The sequence below is a fragment of the Gopherus flavomarginatus genome, chromosome 2 (genome assembly GCF_025201925.1).
Source record: "Gopherus flavomarginatus isolate rGopFla2 chromosome 2, rGopFla2.mat.asm, whole genome shotgun sequence".
NCBI lineage: Eukaryota > Metazoa > Chordata > Testudines > Testudinidae > Gopherus > Gopherus flavomarginatus.
Window position 1 is genome coordinate 241,615,832 of NC_066618.1, and position 23,671 is coordinate 241,639,502.

The following is a 23,671-nucleotide window of genomic DNA, read 5'->3' on the forward strand; positions in this document are numbered from 1 at the left end:
TCAGCTTTTCCTTCTCCAAAGCTTGGGTAATGAGATGAGTCTTTCAGGGTGCCCTGAAGGTCAGATCCAACTTATTCTGGATGTAGGGTGTGGGTGGAGTGAATTCCAAAGTTGAGAGATTCCCCAGGATGTATGCCCTGCCAACAACTCCATCTTAGATAGCAAGCAGGCTCTAGCTAGAGTTCTGTGGATTGCAAATGTAGCAGTGTGGTGTGGGCAGAGAGGTGGTCTTTCAAACGGACAGGATAAAAGCTATTTAAGGCTCTATAAATACAAAATCAAAACCACTACCTTAAACTGCACCCAGCCAATTTGGTGTCATGTGCTCATGAGAAGCTTGGCTGCTTAGAAAGCAGTAGCCTGCCTACTATACCAACAACATTTTCCTGAATCATTTAAGGTATAACCCCCTACGGAATGCATTGCAATAGTCTAATCTGGAGGTGACAAAGACATGTATTACAGGGTCAAGGTCTACATCCAAAAAAAATCACTACTATAAATAGGGGTATCAAAGAAGAAAACAGTATTCCTGGTTTACTGTTGCTGTATAGTTGTCCAACAACAGCTGTGGGTGCAAACGTATCCCCAGATTATGAACTCCAACAATAAATGGTGAGTATATACCCTTCTTAAAGCCTTGCCACATCCTCCAGTTGTTTTCCTCAGCCTACCACATTGGTCTTATCTGGACTGAGCTTCAACCTGCTGGTCCTCAGCCATGCTTTCTCTTTATTAAAACACTAAAGCATACAATATAATTGACTAGATCAGATGAGACAGAGAAACAGAGCTGGGGTATCAGCAGTACACTAAAGAGCACATTAGCCCACACTTTCTGACTAAACTTCCAAATTGGCCTCAGATACATATTGAACAACCCCACCCTCTACCCCCACTCAAAAGCCCAAGAGTTTTGGAAAGGATGCAAATACTCGTTCAAAGCATGATCCAACCTCCAAGAGATGTGATTTAGCAAATTATTTTCTATATATTTTCCATAACTACTTACTGCAGCATTTCTTGCACTTATTTCTAAAGCATCTGGCACTGGCCAGCAACAGGACACTGTTCTAGATGGACCACAGGTCTGATCTGGTAAAGCAATTCCTACACTTCTATATGTCATAAGGTGACTGGCCCTTCAAGTGGAGATGGGTCCAGATTTACCTGTGACACACTTAGCTCATCTCCACATGTGGAAAAAAATGACAGGCAGGTCATGTGACTAAACCAGGCAAAAGACAGAAGCCTGTGGAGAACCAAAAAGAGGAAAGAGATTTCAAGTAGGAACCCTGAGAGTTGGTGCTTGGTAGAGAGCAGAGAGAGATTGAAGGGAGCCCAGGAGAACTGAGGACAGAGTCCAGTGTGGGGGGCTGAAGAGTGAAATCTGAAGAAAAGACACACTCAGGAAGGGTTTTGCCCAGCTGGAGATTAGGGTAGAAGACTCTTGTTTGGACATGGGTATCCTGGAAGGGAGGGACTTTAACTTTTATTATTTAACCCAAGGGCAAAGTTATTGCAGCAAGTTACCACAGCATCCAAAGCAGGCTGGAAGGTCAGGAGAGCCAATCTGAGAGAGAGCAACTGTGGAAGCAGCTAGCCCAAAGCCAGACTAGAGAGACAGCACTGCTATACTATATAAGAGGTAGGTGGACAAAATGAACCCTTCTGAATCCCACATGAGAGAGCACTTGGAGCAAAACAATGAGTAACCAAAACTGCCCTCTGAGATCTCTCTGAGATATGAACAAACCCACATAAGGGCAGCAGTACTGACTTCTACTATGATTTTCTGGCAAGTCAAACACACTCTTGTGATCAAAGGCAACTGATAGATCTAACAATATCATCATGAATATCTGTATCTTGCCATGAGGGCAGGGGACTGGACTCGATGACCTCTCGAGGTCCCTTCCAGTCCTAGAATCTATGAATCTGATATTCATTCATGATGACATCATCTATCATTGCTACTAAAGCAGACTCCATCCCATAACCAGGTCTGTAACCAGATTGACAAGAATCAAGATCTAACACACAATACTCAAAGTTGTTTCACTTTTGCATTTTCAGGAGGGCCCGCAAAACATTTGGTTTGTTGGAAAAAGGATTCCTGTCCACAACTTCTCACTATTGTTAGCCTGATGATTTTGTAGAGGTTTAATGAAATGATTCCAAACTTAACAGACCCTTCTTAACAGTGCCTCTCTCCTTGGCCACTCTCATTAGGTGCACAGGCTCTGGAAGGATCTGCCTCCAATCCATAAATTTTAGGATTTAGATCACTGTACATAGTTGTCAAAACTCCTCAGTGAGGTAGGTAAGAATTATCACCCCCATTTTACAGATGTAGAAACAAAGGCACAAAGAGGTTGAGACTAACATTTTAAAACATGGGTGTATAAGTTAAGCATCTACAGGTGCCTGATGAAAATTTTTGTGTGTGTGTCTTAACAAGAGCCACAAAGGGAGTTTTTGTAAGAGCTGAGAATAGTTTCTTGCTCAGTGACCTTGACTATTCTGCTCAGGGCTGCACAAAGGCAAGGGCAAAGGGGGCAGTTTGCCCTACACTCCTTGTTTGAGAGGACCCCCAAAACTACAGAGGAGTGACCAGACCAAATTTGAGTGGGAGGCATTGCAACCTGGACAGACTCCCTTGCCCAGCTGGGCCCAGAAACCACTGTTTCTGCTGCCATTGGCATCATCGCCTAGGCCTGAGGTGACTTGCCAGGCTGACAGCCTGGATTACGGATACCTCTCCGAGCAGCAGCGGGACTGGACTTCAGGGAGAAATGGGAGCACCCTCCTCCCCCCAACACACACACACAAGGCAGAGTCTCATTATGCCTGGGCGGAGAACAGCAAATTTACAGGTCTGGGCCCTCTTCTTACCCTCTACTGTCTCAATGGCAATTTTTTTGGATGGGCAGGATACCTCAGTTTCAGATGTTGCCCTGGGCCCCCCAAGACCTCGGTGTAGCCCTGATTCTGCTTTACATGCTGTTAAGCTTCCCATTATTTGGCTAGAGGTCAAACTGGTTGCCCAGCAGAGGTTCTGATTTAGCCCCAGGCAGCCAGCTGGTGGTGGCTTGCAGCACCTCAGTGATGTCAACAGCAGTCTGGGCAGCACTGTCACCTGTAACTATCATCCTGATTCTGGGATCTTCCTAAAAATAGGAAGAGACCTACGGTTAGGATTCCTCTGAATCCCCAAACCCAGTCCTTGGTGGCTGTGCGGGAATGGTGAGTAACCTGTGAGCCTCAGAAAATCCTTGCTACTGGTTTATATTTTCAAGGCTAATTCCCAAGGAAAAAGCCAAGAAATGTACTTATAGTAAAATGAAAGTCGAGATTCTTTTATACTACTTGGACCTCTAAAATAATGGGGATCCCATGGCCGCTGGCTTTATGGGACCACAAAGGCAAGCTCTGCCCATAGCTGTGCAGTTAGAACATGATCCTTAATTAGTATTTGTAGCTATACATGCTCAACAGCAATGGGCATAAACCTGAGCCCACTGAGAATCTCTCTTCTCATGTGGGCAGGGGGAGTTTAATTTGACTGATGGGGAATGGCCAACCCATAGGGTCCTGGCTGGAGGATGGGTGTGCACTCATCCTTGTCTTCTCTCAACACCCAGAATCCATGCAGAGTTCATGTGTGTGGTGGAGAGAGTGGAGCACAGCTCCACCTCCCCAAGCTGCCCACTGGCCAATTCAGGAGTGGGAGAAAGCAGAGTGGTTCAAGCAAACCTTGCCTCCCTGTGTGTTTAAGCATTTTGGTGCTGAAAGTTGCCTGTCTACCCAACAGGCAGTGTAGCTGCCATAGCTGAGTTTCCAGGTTTGCTGTGCCTCTAATCTTTTAGGGATCAGGAAAGGATTTTTCCCTTGGGGCAAGACTGACAAGTAGGTTTTTTTCCACCTTACTCATAACATCCTGGAACATACTGGTACATAATAAGGATAAGACAGAGTACATTTTAAAAAAATAAAGAAGAGGAGGTAATAAATGAAAACAACATGCAGCGAGTGCTCAGTGAGGCTCAGAGGCTTCAAGGAGCCAGCACCTGGGGTAAACCTGAGCACAGGCCCCAGGAGAGATTGGTGTACTCATTTAGCCTGTGAAATGAGAGGAGGTCTTAAATCCTCACAGACTGAGCTCCTCACCTGAATGTTCGTTCCCCCTCCTGGAGACAAGAGTGGTGGATTTAATCACTGGACTGAAGTATGAATTGAGTACTGGGGATTTGATTACAAAAGCCAGTTCTCATCCCCTGGTTAGCTGTGTTACCATCTTTTCCTGGAAAAGATGGTGATACTCAGTAATGGGCTACAAGAGATTTAGCTAAGGGAGCATTCCTTGTTTGTGAGGCCATTCATCCTTCTACTGGACCCAGTTAATGCCTAGTAGTTAATACAGAGATCAGCCTCTCCACAACATTTGTATATTCAAGTTAAAGTTATATCCATTTATGTGTTTACGTTGTTATTCTCCTGTGTATTTTGAGCAATGAGCCAAGCACTGAAAGATGTGTAGATGTGTAAAAATACAAATGTTTAATGTCTTTAAATATTCAAAAAATTAATGTGCATAAAGCAGCAACAAAATACTAATATTTAAAATTACTTTTGCATTTAACAAAACACACTATGCACTTAGTAATTAGTAATAATACTTTGCTTCTGTTACAGAATAAATGGTGACTGTAACTTGGAAGTAACAACAATGCATCTTTTTTGTTTCCAAGTCTAGCCTCCCTTGCTAGAAATCAACCAGAAGAGTAAGGACAAGAGAAAACCACATACTATTATTTTTCAGTTCTTCACTTCATCAGTAGCTCTCTCCCTGTAAGTCCTACTGGTCCTCAGACTATAGAAGAAAATTTGCTGCACACACTGCATTCAGAATGCGACACAGTGTAAAACTGTAGAAATAAAACAAAGTATATGATTATCAAACCAAATTATACAGAGAGTTTTTATTTAATCCAATTTTCCCACCTCTGCCAATTCCATTTTTTGCTGACAGAGCAACTTCTTTTGATTGAGAGAAGTAATAATGCGATACATCCTCAGTCACTGGAAATCGCTTATGTACCTAGCCACAGTAGTAAAACTGCATCTCAAGAAAACAAGTTCATCATAGAGTCAATGGAGGAAAGGAAACTACAGGTGCAGAAACCTTCCATCTTTTCACTGAGTTTTTCTTCTTGCCAGAGCTCATGCGTCTCAGCTTTAGAGGTCCATTCTTCCATATTATAAGTCATTCTAATGTCCTAAATTGAGAGGCATCTCAAACTGATGTTGTACACAGCTATGGCCAAGGAAGTAGCTATCCTCTCTAATCTGGAGTACACACCGCTTCATGAACATTCTGTAGTATTCATCAGAAGTTCAATTCTTCCATCTCACCATTAGCAGATGATCAAGAGTAAGGGAAATGATTTTCCCATTGAAGTGACGAGAACCTGCAGAGATATTTATGATACTGATATTTATTTGGCCGAGAATAAGAGAATAAAATGAGAGAGCACATTATGGATGTATTGAGGGAAGAGGGCTGTTCTTGGCTTGGCAACTCCAAAAACAGCAATAATCCCCCTGGCTCCCGCCCACAAGAATGACTGAATGTATGGGCTATAGAATGACTTGATTTTATATAAACCCGGTCTGAGTATAGTAGACTGGGAATCCTGGAGACCCTCAGGCTATTTCAAGGAAGTAAGGAAGGGTTCCAGGACTCTGGGTGCCAAAGTGAGGACAGACAGCTTCACAGTGGTGGGAAGAACCACAAATTCTCCCTCCTTCACCTCTAGGGTTTCCAACTTTCTGATATAAGAAAACTGAACACCTTGCCCAATGGGAGCTGCAGAGATAGTGCTTGGGGCCTCGGCAGCGCGCAGAACTTCCGAAGCCACCCCTGTGCCTAGGGGCCGCAGGGCCATGCCAGCCACTTCCAGGAACCGCGCAGAGCCAGGGCAGGCAAGGAGCCTGTCTTAGCCCCACTGCGCCACCGACCAGACCTTTAATGGCCCGGTCAGTGGTGTTGACTGGAGCTGCCTTTTCAACCAGGCATTCTGGTCGAAAACTGGATGCCTGGCAACACTATTAATCTCCACATGGAGTCTGCTAGACACAGAGGCTGGTAATGTCAAGCTATGATAATCTGTACTGGGAAAACTGTCGATGTTCCATTGAAACAGAAGCAACAACTTCACTCTCCGTAACAACCCTCCCCCCACACACATACATAAAAGTATGACAAGAAAACTAAAAAAAAATTGAAGGTCCCTTGATTTTAAGGCTTCTTCACAAATTTTGCTGTGTTTTATAATCTGAAGAGTTGTTTTTTAAATCAAATTTTCTACATTATTAAGACATAGATATATTATTAAGAATGTAAATGGATATGTTATTCCTCTGTTAACCCAAAATTACAGAAAAACAGCAACAGCAGACAAGCTGTGAACACAACCACTCCCCACCCCATTCAGCTCAACAAGGTGGAAACTTCAAAGGCGCTAAGTGATATCATTATTAAGCATGCACAAATTGTATTTCCCTTTTCCTTAAATGATTTTTAAAACAAAGAAATTAAATGTAGAACTATGTTAATTTAGTGCTTGAAAAAATGCACAACAATCAAGAATAAAAAAAGTTATCGAAACCTTACTTGTCCATTTAATAAAAGTGGAAGACATTTAGGTATACATTTAACAATGCAAAGATTTAAAGTTTGACATGTGCAAAATATAAAACTAACATTTTGATGTCTTGACTTTTGTACAGTATTCTGTTAACAAGTTTTTGCATTTAATTAAAATTTAACTTATTCTAGGATCAGAAGAAAATGTTACTCTGAAAGTTTTCTTGCCTTACACTCTTTGAGTTGTAAATGAAAAGCTTATGTAGGACATTCATGATATCAGCTTGCTTTATTAATGATGAAAACATCAAGGAGAAGCAGTAGCTTGCCAGTGATCAACTCTCTGGCTGACTGGGCTCTTCAGTCTTGAAATTTTTCCTTTTTGTGGGCCATTTTATGGAGCCGCAGGCTCCTGGAAGACTGTTCATGATACCAGCTGGATGTGCAGATTCTTTACCATTCCATCATCTAAAGCTCTTACTGAGGATCAAATCAATTTACATGTTCATTTTGAATTTGAATTTGAGGGAAGCAAAAGGGGTTTAATAATTCTTTGGAGAATAATCACTATCACCTGAAAAAAGAAAGAGAAATGAACAAGGACCCACAATCACAGATGACTTAAAAATATTGAAATCTTTGTGAAATATATGCATAAAACTAGAGTAGACTTACTCGTAAACAATTTCCACATGGTTGGTCATAATTTAAACAGGTGGCTGGGTGTAGATATTTTCAAGGTATGAAAGGCCTATGCACACATCCAGCTCATTTGCTAAATTACTGCCCACTTTCTCCATGCTCATATTGAAAGCAGGTAATGTAAAATAAATAAATAAGTCAGTTCAAGAAATGAAGGAGGAAGGGGAAAACTGCCAATTTACCAACCTTAATCTCAAATATAGTTGTGGTCAGCCAGCCAGTCATCCCACAAAGCTTTCAAGATTCAGAATGCAAAAGACAGGGAGAAGAATCAAGTACTTGCTAAGATTTACGGCTTTCCGAATCCTAGTTACTCTGAATACTTAAATTAAATGCTTGGAACTGTTAGCTAATGGCAAAAATATACAGTTTTTGTGGGGTGGGGAAAGGAGGATTGTACTCTTTTTATTAAGAGTCATCAACAAAACATACATACCATAAAATTACTTACATAATGTACAGAAGAAAACCAATAAGTTTCTCCTTCAATGGCTTCTACTACGCCCCCTTCTTGCTCTCTGTTTGTATCCTACAAGTTCCTTAGGAATCTCCTTTTTAATACTCTAGGTGATTCAATCTACTCTCATAATTTAAATTATATCTATGCCAATGACTCTCAAATCCACTTATTTATCCATATCTTCTCTAGCTGTTTTAATGCTCTCTCTCTCTTCTTGTCCTGGTTGTCTCACCACCAAGTCATATTCAACATGGTGAAAATTTAATTCTTCTTTCCCTCCAAACCCTTGCCATCCTTCCCTTCTCAATTATAACAGAAAATTTCACCAGCCTCCCTGTCACCCAAGTTCACAACTTCAGTGGCATATTCAACTTTTCTCTACTCCATACACCAAATATTGTCAGTACTTCCTTTAAAGTACCTTAACATCTGTCCTGCCCTCTGTATCCCAGAGTCCTAAAAATCCTTGATCATCTCTCATAGTGGCTATTGTAGCCTCCTTTCTTGACTTGCTGCTATTCAGTTCACTCCGTTCCAGCCTATCCAAAAAACTATTATTAAACACTCTTCTTACCCTCTCCAGCTGCTCTGCATTCCATTCTCAGGATCCACATCCTTTAACTGGCTTCTCCTTGCCTTCTAAACCACATTGAAGTATCTCATGTGCACAGTCAAGGCTTTGAACAACTCCACCCCTGTAGATATCTCTGTTTTCTCCTATTCTCCACTTACTCCTATCTACTCTTGTATCCTTATTCCACTCTCATTTTCACACTTTCTTCCCTGGTGGCTCCTACTCTTCACTCAAAGACTAAACAGTAATACCCCTCACCTTCAAACATAGTTATTCTGCAAAACCTTCAGAAATGTCCTTTCAGGTTTCCTCCACCACCACCTCCAACCATTGCTGGCATCCACCTAAATGTGTCCTAACTGTTTTGACTGAGCATATACTAGTATGTAAGTCCTTGAAAGGAGATCTGTACCTTCAGATAGAATTGTACAGAACTGATCAGTCAGCAGCTAGTGAAGGCAGGGGGCTGGACTCAATGACCTTTTGGGGCCCCTTCCAGTTCTATGAGATAGGTATATCTCCATATATATTATTCACAACAACATTGTACCAATGGAAAAAGAGACAAGAGTTCTTCTCTCAACTTCTATTAATTCTATAACTTTTATTTAACCTCCTTTCTATTTTTTGCTAATTTTTTTATTATACCTTGTTGTAGATTCTATTGTGCGTTCTAATTCTAATTTCACCATACAGTTGTTTGTATACAGCAGTCCCATCAATTAAAGTGTGGTACATTTTTGTGAGCAAAGTTATATTCCATAGCTATAGTAGGAGTTTGGACTTGTTCTTACAACTTGGTTCTGCTAACCAGGAGACCTGATTACTAATCCTGGCATTGACACTGGCTTGTTGTGCCTCGGTCTCCCTATCTGAAAAATGGCTATCAAAATACCTTACCTACCTTTATCTAATTTACAGGAGTGTAATGAGAGTTAATCAGTTAATATTTATTATCTCAGGTGGAATGTGCCATGTATTCCATTATATAGCCTTTGATAACATGATAGCCAGGGGATGCAATTTACTTTTGTCAGATATTTTCTATTAATTGTATGTATCATATCTAGTTCTTTCAATGAGAGAAGAATTAAAATATTCAATAGTAATTTGTCAAAATTTGTGGCCATTCTCACTTAAATCCTCTCAAATATTTAGTTTATTCCAGCAGTGAATTACTAAGTGAATGAAGCAAACATCCTTTTTCAGTACTAACGTGAGGAAACAAGGATATAAAACACTTTAACATCCTTTTCCCCATACAGTCTCACTTGAACAAGAAACACGGGCATTTTTTAAGGTGAATTTTGTAACATTTTAAAATCATTTGCTATATTTAAAGGCTATTGTTAACCTTACCATTCAGTTGTACACATCCTCTAACCAAATGCCACTAATCAGTTATGTCCATGTTATTTGTTAAAGTGAAAAACAAGCAATCTTGTGATGACTATGCAATTTTGAAAATGACAAGCTCTCTGAAATCCTGCACTGAGCCCCACAGAACTCCAGATAAATAATTAATTACATATTGATGAGATCTGATAAAAAAGAGCTCTGAGCTGTATTGACATTTGTGTCTTCTTCATAACATTCACCAGAAAGTATCATTCCATTTGAAACAATTTTTGGAAACCTAAATATTTTCCTCTTTATATCTTTTTTTGAAAGATATAGTGATGCAGTATTTCTGGCAACTGCAGACTTGGTTACTGACATTTTATTTCCTACATACATTAAGTGCATCCATAAAATGTAGTTCTACGGTCAATTACTTTATATTCTCAGAATGTTATATTCTTCCAGTAATGCATAAGAAATTAAATTATATGCTTAATAGTTATATCAGTTTAAGCTTATATATTTTCTTTTAAATGCTCTAATTAGATATTAAAACTTCTGTGCATAACCTGGGTATCTGTTAGTTGCTCAGCATGGCATAATACAACCAGAAAAAATAAACCAAATCCAAAGAGACTGGTTGGCAGCCTTATTAAACAACACTCCAAAAAGTTACAGCAAATAATTAAAACAACACAGGATACTGTATCTGTGTTTTGTATTTAAATATGAATGGGAAATGAATTTTCCTCTCTATTTTTCTATTTCATTTCCTTTTAACTGAACCAGGATGGCATGCATATTTCTACTATAGCTCCACTGTTACAGTACTTCAGATGCACTTAATAAATTGCACCTTCCATGAAAAGAAAAGGTGATGGACTGAAAAATGTTTAGCACTACCATGCATAATTGATAGGATCCCTGGTGCAAATAAGTGTCTGATAAATAATTAAATTTAATCTCATTATAAGAGTTTTCATAATGGGATAATTTAATTAAATGAAAGCCAAAGAGTTTCTAGGGGTTGAAAGATGCTAGTATTGCTATATTTGGCTAATGGTCTGGGGATAGTATAGTGAAGGAGGGTAATTCACATGGGTACATGCATTATTTAATGAATCCCTCGGAGATGGAGGAAAGGACAGATCAATGATAACTTGTCATTTTATCATTGCTTACAAAGCACATTTAAACAACCTGGGAAACGTTAAAAAAAAAAAGTCTTGCAGCTCTTGGAAAGACATCAGTTGTCTCAGTGTCATTATACACACGAAACATTTTCTTTTCAGATATGTATTTTCACTTCAACTAACATTGCTAAGTTTTGTCCCCCTCTCATAATGAAAATAAGAGAAAAACCTTACAAGCTCCTGTACAGTTAGGTTGAGTCTGCCTCTAAGTGAAAGTTATAATGGATACAGCATGTATATCTGATACTAAAAAATTGATAGCTGTGTCATCTGGGACCCATTAACAAGCTTTTTGAGCAAGCAGAGTTTTGTGCTTCGAGTCTCCAGAAGCACTTAGCTAGACTAGGATACTAAAACCATAGAGTCTAAGCAGTTCTCTCATTTACAGGTGATCAGTTATGAATTAATATCAGTGATGAAAGGTATATCTTTTCAGATAAGAAAAGTGTCATCTTGTACGCAGTAGAAGTACAAGACCTAAAAGCTGAACAGAGTGGTGTTGCCATTTACAACTACTAAGGAGACATTCTCTTCTAATGAGATATGCCAAGTATATATAGGGGAGGGATAGCTCAGTGGTTTGAGCATTGGCCTGTTAAACTGAGGGTTGTGAGCTCAATCCCTGAGGGGGCCATTTAGGGATTTGGGGAAAAAATCTGTCTGGAGATTGGTCCTGCTTTGAGCAGGGGGTTGGACTAGATGACCTCCTGAGGTCCCTTCCAACCCTGATATTCTGTTCGAAAATGCTGTGTTCATTCACAAACTGTCAACATAGCAATTGCCATGCCACATCAGTCCTGCAGGTTTTCGCCAAAGCTAGCTAGGATTAGAGGTTTTAAAGAGAGGTGCAAGAAACTCTTACAGAACAACCTGCCCATAAGGGGAAGTTTTTTTCTAGCTCCAAGTAATTAGACATTGGCTTCTGCCCTGAAATATGATCATTACATAATTTTTTCAACAATCCCATTTAATGTAACTGTTCCTTGAGGGAGCCATTTAGGGAACCGGGGTAAAAATCTGTCTGGGGATTGGTCCTGCTTTGAGCAGGGGGTTGGACTAGAGGTCCCTTCCAACCCTGATATTCTGTGATTTTCTATGTTTGTATCCAAATAAATGTCTAATCCTTTTTTAATCCAAGTGAATTTTTTGACATCAATTATATCTTTTGGAAGTGAGTTTCATAGGCTAAATTATGCGTTATGTAAAAAAAGTGTTTTCATTTATCAATTTAAATTAACTACCTTTCAGTTTCCTTGATGTCCCCCCTTGTTGTTCACTCAACATCCTAATATTTCCCCTTTTGATTGCTGTTGGGCATAAAACAGAAGTTCCCGTGAGATGTCCACAATGATGCCCAGGTCTTTTTCCTCAATGGTTTCAGTTACTTTGGAATCTCATGTTGTGCACAAATAGTTCATATTATCCCTTCCAAATGTGTGTTACCTTACATTTGTCAACATTAAATTGAATCTGTCATTGTGCTGCTCAGTTGACCAGCCCTGTTATGTTCCTCTGAAGTTCCTCAGTGTTTTCTACTCCTTACAATCTTAAATAATTGTGTATCAATAGTAAATTTTGTCCCCCTCAGCACTTAACCCTTATTCTGATTGACAAGTGAAAATATTGAACATGGAATTCCGGTAGAGATTCTTGGGACACTACACAATTAAAGTTTTGGCATGGTGAAAATTGACCATTTATTCCCATTCGGTTTTTGGTCTCTTAGCCAGTTTTTAATCTGGACAAAACTTTACCTCTAACCTCATGACTACTTAGTTTCCAGAATATCATGTAGTGTGGGATTTCACCAGAAGCTTTTTGAAATTTCAAACAAATTCTATATCCTAGCTCTTTTTATCCGCTCTCTTGCTGACACAAAGAATTCAGAAGCCTCACAGGTTTGTCCATGTCATATCCATATTGATCTAAGTGTTTTATAACTCTATAATCATTTCAACCAATTTACCTGGAAGTATGGCTCATCTGACCTGTAATTTCCAAGATCACCTGCATCCTTTATGAAGATCAAGCATTAGCTGCTTTTCAGACCTCCAGTATAGCAAGTGATTTTAATGAGAGAATACATATTTTAATTAATAGAACTGGTTGAAATCTGGGTAAATACTTTGGGAAAATTCTCACCATCTTTCACTATAAAACAAAATATCAAATTTTGAAATTTTTGACCAACTCTATGAATAGTTCAGCCATTCTCTTCTCACTTTCCTTCAAAATTCTTGGTTACTTGTTACTGTTCATTAGTCTCTTCAGCACCTCCTCTTGGAACCGCAAACTCCATCTTTGTTACCTTATAAGAGTACGTCTTGGTATATATTTTCTTTATTATATGATGCAAAGGGATCATTTAGCTTCTCTGAAAGTCCCTTTCTTCCTTAATTTTTCTGTTTACTACCTGGTGGTCCAGGGGAGCCACTGATTCTCATTGATTTTCCGAAAATGAATGATTGAGATGGTTCTTGTTAAGGGAACTAGCAAAAACTCCCTAGAGAAATGACTTTTAAAGTGGTCTGTTTGTTTTGTTCTGAAGGCAATCAGCAATTTCTATGTATTGTGAGAGACATCAAGGACAACATTTTCTGCTTAAAGTTCAACAATTAAATAAGTGGCCTGATTTTCAGAGATTTTCATCTCCCACTGACTTCAGGGAGAGATGAGTGTGCTCAAGCCAGGTCATTTCTACTATAATGCCTTGCCTCATGGACCCAGGTTTGAAACTAATTGTCTTTTTCCATTCTCCCACTTCCTAAGGCACAGTCAACTGTATAAAACTCTGGGTTTTGTGTGTCTTTTTATTCAAGTCTATTTAATTCAAATACCACAGAAACAGTTGGGAGGAAAGATTTCTTTGCTGAACATTTAATAACCCACCCTTCAATTAAGAGCTAAGGAAGCTCCCAGTTTAGTTCTCTGCTTCTCCAAAGAGATGGCCAGCAAAAGAGAAGTATGATGATACTTGATATTCATCCACTTCTAAGGTTAAAAAAACTAAGATGAACATTGTGCAATTAAGTTTTGGGTCTTCTTTTACAAAACAAACAAAGGGCACAAATTCTCTTCCTCTTTTTGCAAGTCGCCTTCAACTTATCCTTTCCATAATTGCTTGAAGTGTAACTTTAATTTTTAATTTCTCAGCTTTCAAATATTAGTGGTTTAAAAAAAAGCTAGAATGTTCTATTTATTTTCTCCCACCAACATTACAAACTTTATTTCAGTTTGTGTCTCGGAACTAGTATTTGCATGAAGAAAAAAGTAAAAAAAGCTTAGCAGACAACCCTATCTGGCATTGCAACAGATATCACAACATAGATCAAAATTATAACTGACAACTTCTATTTTCCTTTGCAACCCACAAGTCCCCACATAGTAAGAGAGCAATCAAATGAGTCACAAAGGAGGGTGGGGGTGTGTGGAGAGCTCAAATAAGAAAAAATATTAAATTTGGTGGGGAACCAAACCATAAACAAATCTATCCAACATAACTGCCTTTCTTTCTTTACTTCACATATTTGTACTCATTTTTACTTTGTACTAATTCCTGACAGGCAATTTAAATTCCCAACTTTGGCAGCCAGTTGGGCTCATTTGAATGCCCGGAATTTAACACTGCCATGAGGTTGGTTTCCATGTGTCTTCAAATGTATTATGATCACTGCATAATATGAAAATAATAACTTCAGTAACAAACTAAGCCTGTTAATCCATTTTGTTCTAGCTGCTTATTCAATGCTTTACCATCTTGTGGCAATGAATGAGTATCCAGCAATAGTGAGTCAATTAGAATGGCGTTTTATAAAAAGTTCTGCTTTCTGCTGATATGCATTACACTGATATATGCCCAGATAAGGATACTAAGGAAAGAGAATTAACACTAGAAAGAATATTTGTATAGTTATGTGAACTCACAATTTTGCCAAAACTCATTGTAAACCCTATTTTTGTGTATAAAATATTTGTGCTAGGGATCTTATTTTTTGTTTGCATGTGTGTTTTAATTTTTTTTTTAAACAGGAAACACTGAGATTCACAGGAAGTCTGTAAATGCAACTCTAGCACACTTCAATTATCTTTTAGATCTAGAATTCCAATAATTTTCTACAAGGATATCTGAGAAACTTTGATACACTTTGGGTCTGATATTCAAACAGAATTCAGGGCTGAAAAATGGCTTCCCAGAAGAGGAGTTAGAGCCTTCTCTCAACAAATTAGAAAAATAAGATCTTGTCCTGCCCTTTACAAAAAATAGTAAACAGAAACAAGAAATTACAATTTAAACTGCTACTGGCCAAAATAAAATAAAATCTCTGCTTCTCAACTCATCAGTTCATATGTAATAAGTATTCCCACCTCCACGTCAATTTAACAGATTGCAATAACCAATCAAAAGCAACATTTGTACTGCCATTTCTGGATTTCTTCCTGCTGCTGTGAAATCCTTCCCCAGACAATTTCCATGACCTCAGTTCTCTCTGAGACATACTAGTTAGCATAATGAACAACAAAACATCAGTTACACAGTAGATGTCTACTTAAAATAAAAAGAAACCAAAACACTAATATTTTTCCTGCTTAGAGGCTGGGAGGGATGTTCTGTACAGAATGGTTCAAAGCTGCAGTTTTTGACCATGTGTGTATTTTGTGAACCTTCATGGTCTGTTGCCAGGGTGCTGGCAAACTACCCTTAGCAAATCTGCTTGAAGACAGGCTAGCATGAATTTCCACCAGATCCCAATCTTCTTCATAGACATCGCACATCTCCCACCACCTCAATACTAAAAGATCCCTCCCTTCCCCCTTCTTACCTTTTGTCACCTTCAGCGGGACCCAATAATTGGTTTCGCTTCCATTCCAATCCCCTGGGGACAAATGGCCCTCTACTACACCTCCCTACAGCCTTAAGGGGTAGTGGATTTCCCAGAGGCCTTCTAGGGGTGGGCAGAAAGCACCAAAATCCGCAGCACACACATTCCTATACTGCAGTAGGAAAAGGAAAAACATTCTTGCTCCACCTCCAGTCAGAATACTGGGCTCTGGACCAGAAATGCCCCATCATCCCTAGTGACCACATATGGAAGAGAAGCCCTGTAATCCCTAGTGTGTTCTCCAGTTACTGTGTTAGGGATTAGACATCTCTACCTTTGATTTTACTAAAGCACTCTGGCCTTTGGGGAGGTGGGAGAGGGAGCCTTCCTGCCAAACCCCTCAGATTGTCAGTCAGGAATTGGAAAGCCTGTTGACATGAACATATTGCCCCCAAATTTTCTGCTGGATGTACTCCCATGAGATCTTTGTGATGGTGTCAGGGGCCAGGTGAGAGGACTGAGGCTCAGGAACAAGCAGCCAGGAACAGGCCACTGGTTTTCTTCTGAAGGCACCAAAGCTACAGAGGGCTGGGCAAACAGGTAGGGTAGCTGAGGAACTTTTGTGAACCAGGGCTGATGGTTAACACCACAGAATTCACTCTGCACCGACTCCCCAGATCTCACCTGAAACCAAGCAGTCTGCAAAGCACTAATTCTGAATTCACAATGCAGAACCAATTATTTCTGCACCCTTGAATTTGTAAGAAATAGGTTTTAATGAGTAACTCCAGACATATCACAATCATTTTTTGGAGCAGCTAAATAAAAAGAAAAAAAGGGGTGGGGGGGAAAGAAGGAGGGCTTGATCAAGATCTGCGACTGCTTTTGGGTAAAAAAAATATAGAGTGACTCAAGACGCGTCTTATATTTTGTTACAATGTCCTAATCCAGTTAGCGTAACAGAACAAAGTTAATTTCTAAACAAAAATTAGTTAAGGCAACTAATAGAAATTCTGTAACACTGAGGCTTTCCTAAAGAGTTGTAACAACAGAGGTCTAGTAGGTCTATCCCTATTTTTGATCTCAACTGTTGGAATGTGGATGAAGGTTCACAGAACGTTACAGGAACCTGTAACAATGAACGCTGATAGAAAAGAGACACAAGGAGAAAAAGGCTGAATTAGTTCAAACAAAAAGATCTACTAATACAATCCAAGGACTATGTTAACATCACATCAGGTAAACAAGAGGAGATTGGAACCAGAAATTAATAAACCAAAATAGGTGCATCAGAAATTAGGCCTAAATGGTCAACAAAATAACGAGAAGGTGAGCTATTCTGCTTATCACCCCTTTTGGGAGTCCTTAAAAAAGATTTCTTGAGGAGGTATAATTATGATACCGGCATGAAGGACAGATGGATTGAAAAGAGCAAGCTTTACCATTTTATCATCAGGGCTGCCACCCCACGATCCACCTTGACACCACTGGGCCTTCATCCTCGAGATCTTGAGAGTCGTCTTGGCCACTCCAGGTCAGAGAGAGGGACCCAGATGATATCACTATCTCCACCAACTTGAGCTAAATCCTGAACAGCACCTATAATACGAGACTTGGGTTCCTGTTGTCATACACCTCCCTCCTCCCCACATGTCCTTTTCTTCCCCCCACCTTATTTTTATCTCTTTCCAATCAGTCTCTTTTTGCCTTCTGTTTAATAAATCTGGCCTAGCTGTCCAAGACTGTCTATTTTGCAACTCTGTTGTAAGCCTGTGACCAAAAAGGCAGCTAAAAGCAATACCCTACCCATTCCAATATTGGTACAAGTTTGCCAGATCTTTTAGGGTATGTCTACACTGCAGCTGGGAGTGAACCTCCCAGCCTGGAGAGCCAAACTTGTGCTAGTGGGGCTCAAGCTAGTGCGCTAAAAATAGCCATGTGGAGGTTCTGGTTCGGGCTGGAGCATGGGCTCTGGTGAGCTTGGGAGCCTGTACACTAGCCTGTGTTGCAACATCCACCTAGCTGTTTTTAGCATGCTAGCAAGAATCTGTCTACCTGGGTGGGGAACAGCAGTGTAGACATACACAAAGTGGCTGGTAAAACCATGTGCTGTGCCCATGGGTACGTCTACACTGCAAAAACACCTGCAGCAGTGAGTCTCCGAGCCTGGGTCAATTGACTCAGATATACTGCTCCTTAACTTGAAAATTAAGTGTTATTAAAGAACTCACTAAGATTTCACATAAAGAGACAAGATAAGGACCTTGGGGAGAGGAAGGGGAGCAGAACTCCCAAAATGTTTATGAAAATCATTAAGAAACCGGAAACGTGATCTAATTTGATAAAGATGGTTTAAAAAGAGAAATTAAAAGAAATTCTCAGAAGCAAATTTAGAGGAAATTTAGGATCTAGGATTTCATTAATAGTGACAATATTTGACTTCTGAGTCTGCTAGTGAAGATAGAAAGCCAAGATCATGGCTACAGATGGAAAAGTGAACACGTAATTACAAAAGTTCCAGAAGAAACCAATGACCAAAAGTGAAAAGATAAAATTAAAAAATCACTTTTGGATGAGAAATGAAAATGTAATGAAGAAAACCACCCATAAGGACTCTCTCTTTCATTCTCATCCTTCTGTCCTCATCCCAGGGCTGATAACCTTGAAGAGGTGAAGAAAGGGCATAGAATGTAACTAGGGGAAAGGGTACAGCTTGTTCATCTGACCACATTAGGATGTTAGAATAGTACAAGTGAGGAAAGATCCACTGACCTCTGGAGAAAACTTGTGTGACTAAGGAAAGTAACAGACTATTTAAACTATGAGAAGAGACATATAAACCAAAAAACCTTCTGCAGCCAACAGAGAACAACAAACATCCACTGGCTATGCAAAATAAAAAATAATATTTTACTTCCCCCAATACTAAGAAGAATTAACAGAGTTAGAATTGATACAGTTATCACTACAGGGTATGTACAACAGTACTAGCCATTCTATATTAGCCCTTATGGTAGACGTTGGTAGATCATAATGGCACATATGACAAAAATTATTATGAACTATACAAAAATAATGGCCTCCATTTCATATGATGCCTGAGCACTGCTCAGATATAGTGGAGAGGGGCAGCCAGAGAGAGATAGTGGTGGCTCCCTGATACTCAGCTGTCAAGCTAAAGCAGCAGGGGGCCTACTCTAACTTCTGCCACTGCTATAATCTTGAGAAGATCAGGTATAGGGCAGCTTGACTTCACCACACCTTGTCCCACCATATGTGCCATTATGATCTACCACATCAAGGTCTACTTCTGGAAAGCATAACGCTTCATATCACCATCTACTTGGGGATGGTTTACTTTGTGGATTATTGATAAAATAATCTGGAACAGTTCTTTGTGAGCTTTCCTTCCCTACACTTCCCTCCACAGGCACTGACTCTCTCATTTCCCCGGAGTTGCTCAACCCCCCACTCCACCCCTTCCCCCAAACCGCCACTCCCATCTCACCTCTTTCTGCCCCTGCCCCGCCTCTTCCCACCTCCTTCTCTGTACTCCCCACCCTCACTCTGCCCCCTCCCCCAGTACCTCCTGCATGCCGCTGAACAGACGATCCATGGTAGGCGGGAGGCACTGCGAGGGAGGGAGAGGAGCTGATCGGCGGGGCCCACCAGTGGCTGCTGAGCACCCACCATTTTTTTTTCCCATGGGTGCTCCGGCGCCAGTGCACCCACGGAGTTAGCACCTATGCCTCCCTCTTATGCTGGGGAAGATGGAACAGCTGATGTAGGAAATAGCTATGCTGCCTCTACCAGCTATAAATCTTCAGAAATTTCCCCTACACACCAGAGATTCTGCAAACCAAATGGCCAACCAAATTAAGTTCACTTTGCATTGCACAGATGGACTGCAGTATCCAGCCCAATGTGGCTAAACACATAATTATGAGTTAAGAGACAGATTTTCAATCTAAAATCTTAACTACCCTGATTAAATCCTTATCCCTGCAGTCTAAAAGCTTGATTCAACACTGGAATACTCCAGCTTTATACCAGTGCAACTCTGTTGTAAAACTAAAGTCATATAGCAGTGAATCAGTTCCTTTATTTGCATGTGAACATGTGTGTTCTAAAAATGTACAGCACTTTATACATATGCTAGTCAAACTTTAATGCATTAAACTTAGACTCTCAGAAATGTACAGCTAAAATGGAAATTAAGCAGTCATCTAGTCAAGACCCCTGCACCAAAGCAGGACCAAGCATACCTAGTCCGTCCCCGAGAGATGTTTATCCAACCTGTTCTTAAAAGCCTCCAATAATGGGGATTCCGCAACCTTCCTTGGAAGCTTATTCCAGTGCTTAACTACTTTTATAGCTTCCTAATATCTAACCTAAATCTCCCTTGAGCAGATGAAGCCCATTACTTCCTGTCCTACTTTTAGTGGACCTGGAAAACAATTGATCACTGTATAAAAGTCCTTAACGTATTTGAAAACTTATCAGGTCTCTCCATGGTTTTCTTAAGACTAAACTTGCCCTTTTTTTAGCCTTTCCTCATAGCTCAGGTTTCAAAACCTTTTATCATTTTTGTTTCTCTCCTCTGGACTTCCTCAATTTATCCACATCTCACCTAAAGTTTGGCAACCAGAACTGGATCTAGTATTCAATCTGAGGCCTGAACAGCACTGAGTAGAGTGGGACAGTTAGCGCCTATATCTGATGTACAACACCCCAGAATATTGGTCTTTTTTATAACTGCATCACACTGTTGGCTCCTGCTCAATTTGTGATCCACGATAACTGCCAAATCCTTTTCTGCAGTACTATCACATAGCAAGTTATTACCCATTTTGTAGTTGGGGATTTGATTTTTCCTTCCTAAATGTAGTACTCTGCATTAGCAGCAAAGAGTCCTGTGGCACCTTATAGACTAACAGACGTTTTGGAGCACGAGCTTTTGTGGATGAATATCCACTTCGTCTGATGCTCCGACGAAGTGAGTATTCACCCACGAAAGCTCATGCTCCAAAACGTCTGTTAGTCTATAAGGTGCCACAGGACTCTTTGCTGCTTTTACAGATCCAGACTAACATGGCTACCCCTCTGATACTTGATACTCTACATTAGTATTTATTGAATTTCTTAATCCTCATAACATCTCCATGAGGCAGGTGTGTATCAATTGCATTATCATACCCATTTTACAGATGAAGAAAATAAAACTGAGTCATTCAGAGATTCAGGATTATAAATCGAGAATTCATTGTTTTCCATTCTATATCCAATCTACTATATGTATGCTTCCCAACTCAAATGAATGACAAGAGGAACAGAACTCTTAAAAGAATGCATTATCCAAATACCAAATCAAAATATATACTGCTCTACACTGAAGTATATATTTTGATAAATTCCCAATTTCCTTTTTTTTGTATATTGTATAATTATATATTGTATTTGTTTTTTTGGTCCACTGAAAGGTCAGACTACAAAAAAAATTTCTGTGTATCATGCAAATTATATTTCTTATAAAAGCAGAGTCCTCAAATACCTGCTAAAAGAACAGCCCTGTTCAAAGCAACATTTATGGTACAACAAGATTCTCTATTTTCAGTCATCATGCTAAATATGCCTTAAAGCTAATAGCAAAAAAAGTATGGAAACATACCAGTATAATACTATCTATGAAACATATAACATGTATAAATTCATCTTGCACAAGATCTATATTGTTCCTGTCCTCTATCCAAGTAGATGGTCCAGTTACCTCAATCTGAATAGGCGGCTTGCTATTAAACGTAACACAGAACATTTGTTTTTCATTTTGAGGTGCATTCAACCACTCATTAGAGTGTCCTAACTGGTCAATTTTGGATTTTTTTCTCTCCCCCTCAGCCTTTCCCCCTCACCCCGTTTTACAATGGTTTATCTTTCTAATACTACTTTAAAACATCACAGTCATTTTAGCATTTCCTTTGAAAAATGCCAGCAGAAACAGGAAAGTAAGTCTAATATGTATCTCATCTAATTTCTAGGCAAAGCATCAGAACAATTCCTACAGTTCACCTTTTCCGTACTTACTATGGGTATTTATTTTCTGCAATTATTCATCAAGGATTCACTGAACTTGAATACTAATAAATTTTTAAAGGTGAAACAAGAGGCCTTAATGCTGTCTGCAGGGAGGCCTAGGAAAACTCTGAGCTTGGTTGTGAATAATTAGTATTAGCACCTTTGGTGGCAGTATTTGGTTACTTTCCACAGCAAGCTAGATAAGGTCAAAATAGTTGAATAAGAAAAGCAAAATCTCTACAGAATAAATCTGAATACATGATTTAACTTTAGGTGTCAGACTGAAAATTGTTTTTCATTAAACTTTACAAAGGTTCTCTTTAAATCTGAATTGCAACACTTTGTGAAGTTATTAGGAAGGGAATGTATTTTACCAAGAACAAATAAGTGAACTTCAATTTTTCTCTTCTGTAAATACATAAAACTATGTCATGGTTTATGGCTAGATTTGTGAGGGAAAATTCAGTAGTTTTTTAATTACATAAAAATATCTGTGTAATTCAGATATTAATCGTGGTTCAAAAGGAAAATTAAAGATTAAGAGCTGCAAGGTGCTGAGCATTTGACTAATTCAGCCACACATTTAAGCACATGCTCAGCTTTATGTTGCATGGTGCTTAAAATTAAGCCTATGCAGGGCCATCCCTAGCTATTCTGGGACCCTAAACAATGCCCCCATGGGGGGGCAGGCCTTTGTGGGGGCGAGGGGGGTGCGCCCTGTCATAAACAGATAGTAGGAGTTAATAGAACAGAAGTACTTTATATCTCTTTTACCTGTAAAGGGTTAACAAAATCAGGAGCCTGGCTGTCACCTGACCAGAGGACCAATCAGGGGACAGGATACTTTCAAATCTTGAGGGAGGGAAGTTTTTGTGTGTGCTGTTAGTGTTTGGTTGTTGTTCTCTCTGGGGGCTCAGAGGGACCAGACGTGCAACCAGGTTTCTCTCCAATCTCTCCAATACAGGCTCTTATAAGTTCAGAATAGTGAGTTCTAGGTAGATAAAGCAAGTTAGGCTTATGTTTGTTTTCTTTATTTGCAAATGTGTATTTGGTTGGAAGGAGTTCAAATTTATATTTTCCTGAAAGGATTTTAATTTGTACTTGAATACTTAGGCTGGGAGGGTGTTCCCAGTGTCTATAGCTGAAAGACCCTGTACCTATTCCATTTTAAATTTACAAAGATAATTTTTATTGTTTTTCTCTTTAATTAAAAGTTTCTTGTTTTAGAACCTAATTGTTTTTTTATTCTGGTGAGACCCCAGGGGACGGCGTCTGGATTCACCAGGGAATTGGTGAGGAGAAAGGAGGGAAGGGGGAGAGGCTTATTTCTCTCTGTGTTAGCGTTACTGTCTCTCTCAGGAAGAGTCTGGGAGGGGGAGAGAGAAGGAGGGGAGAAGGTGAATTTTCCTCTCTGTTTTAAGATTCAAGGAGTTTGAATCACACAGTGATCTTCCAGGGTAACCCAGGGAGGGGAAGCCTGGGAGAGGCAACGGTGAGGGAAAGGGTTTACTTTCCTTGTGTTAAGATCCAGAGGGTCTGGGACTTGGGGGTCCCTGGGCAAGGTTTTGGGGGGACCACAGTGTACCAGGCATTGGAATTCCTGGTTGGTGGCAGCGCTACAGGTTCTAAGCTGGTAATTGAGCTTAGAGGAAGTCATGCTGGTACCCCATCTTTTGGACGCTAAGGTTCAGAGTAGGGAATTATACCATGACAGCCCCAGGCCTCTGTGGGGGGGGGTTGGCTTGGGAGGCAGGGGGAAACCACTCCCCAGCACTCACCAGCAGCGTAGCTGGGTCTGCATTTCCTGCCGCTGGTGAGTGCAGGCCCAGCCATGCTGCAAAGCTCAGGAGAGTGGGGGCA

The 23,671-nt window shown here is 40.0% G+C and overlaps 1 protein-coding gene across 14 annotated transcripts in view; it reads right to left on the reverse strand.

Annotated features, from left to right (window-relative positions):
- Positions 1–23,671, reverse strand: part of EYA1 (EYA transcriptional coactivator and phosphatase 1) — a 274,302-nt gene that overhangs the window by 172,877 nt on the left and 77,754 nt on the right. For 4 of the 14 annotated variants that reach the window (XM_050940922.1, XM_050940910.1, XM_050940908.1 and 1 more), the window contains exon 1: positions 17,182–17,378. The exons of 4 other annotated variants lie outside the window; for them this stretch is intronic. In XM_050940922.1, the coding sequence (XP_050796879.1) occupies positions 17,182–17,238 (57 nt within the window). In that variant the 5' untranslated portion in view covers positions 17,239–17,378. Of the gene's footprint in view, positions 1–17,181; positions 17,380–23,671 lie in introns of those variants that run through there. 6 more of the 14 variants (XM_050940921.1, XM_050940912.1, XM_050940909.1 and 3 more) reach the window with 3 other exon arrangements.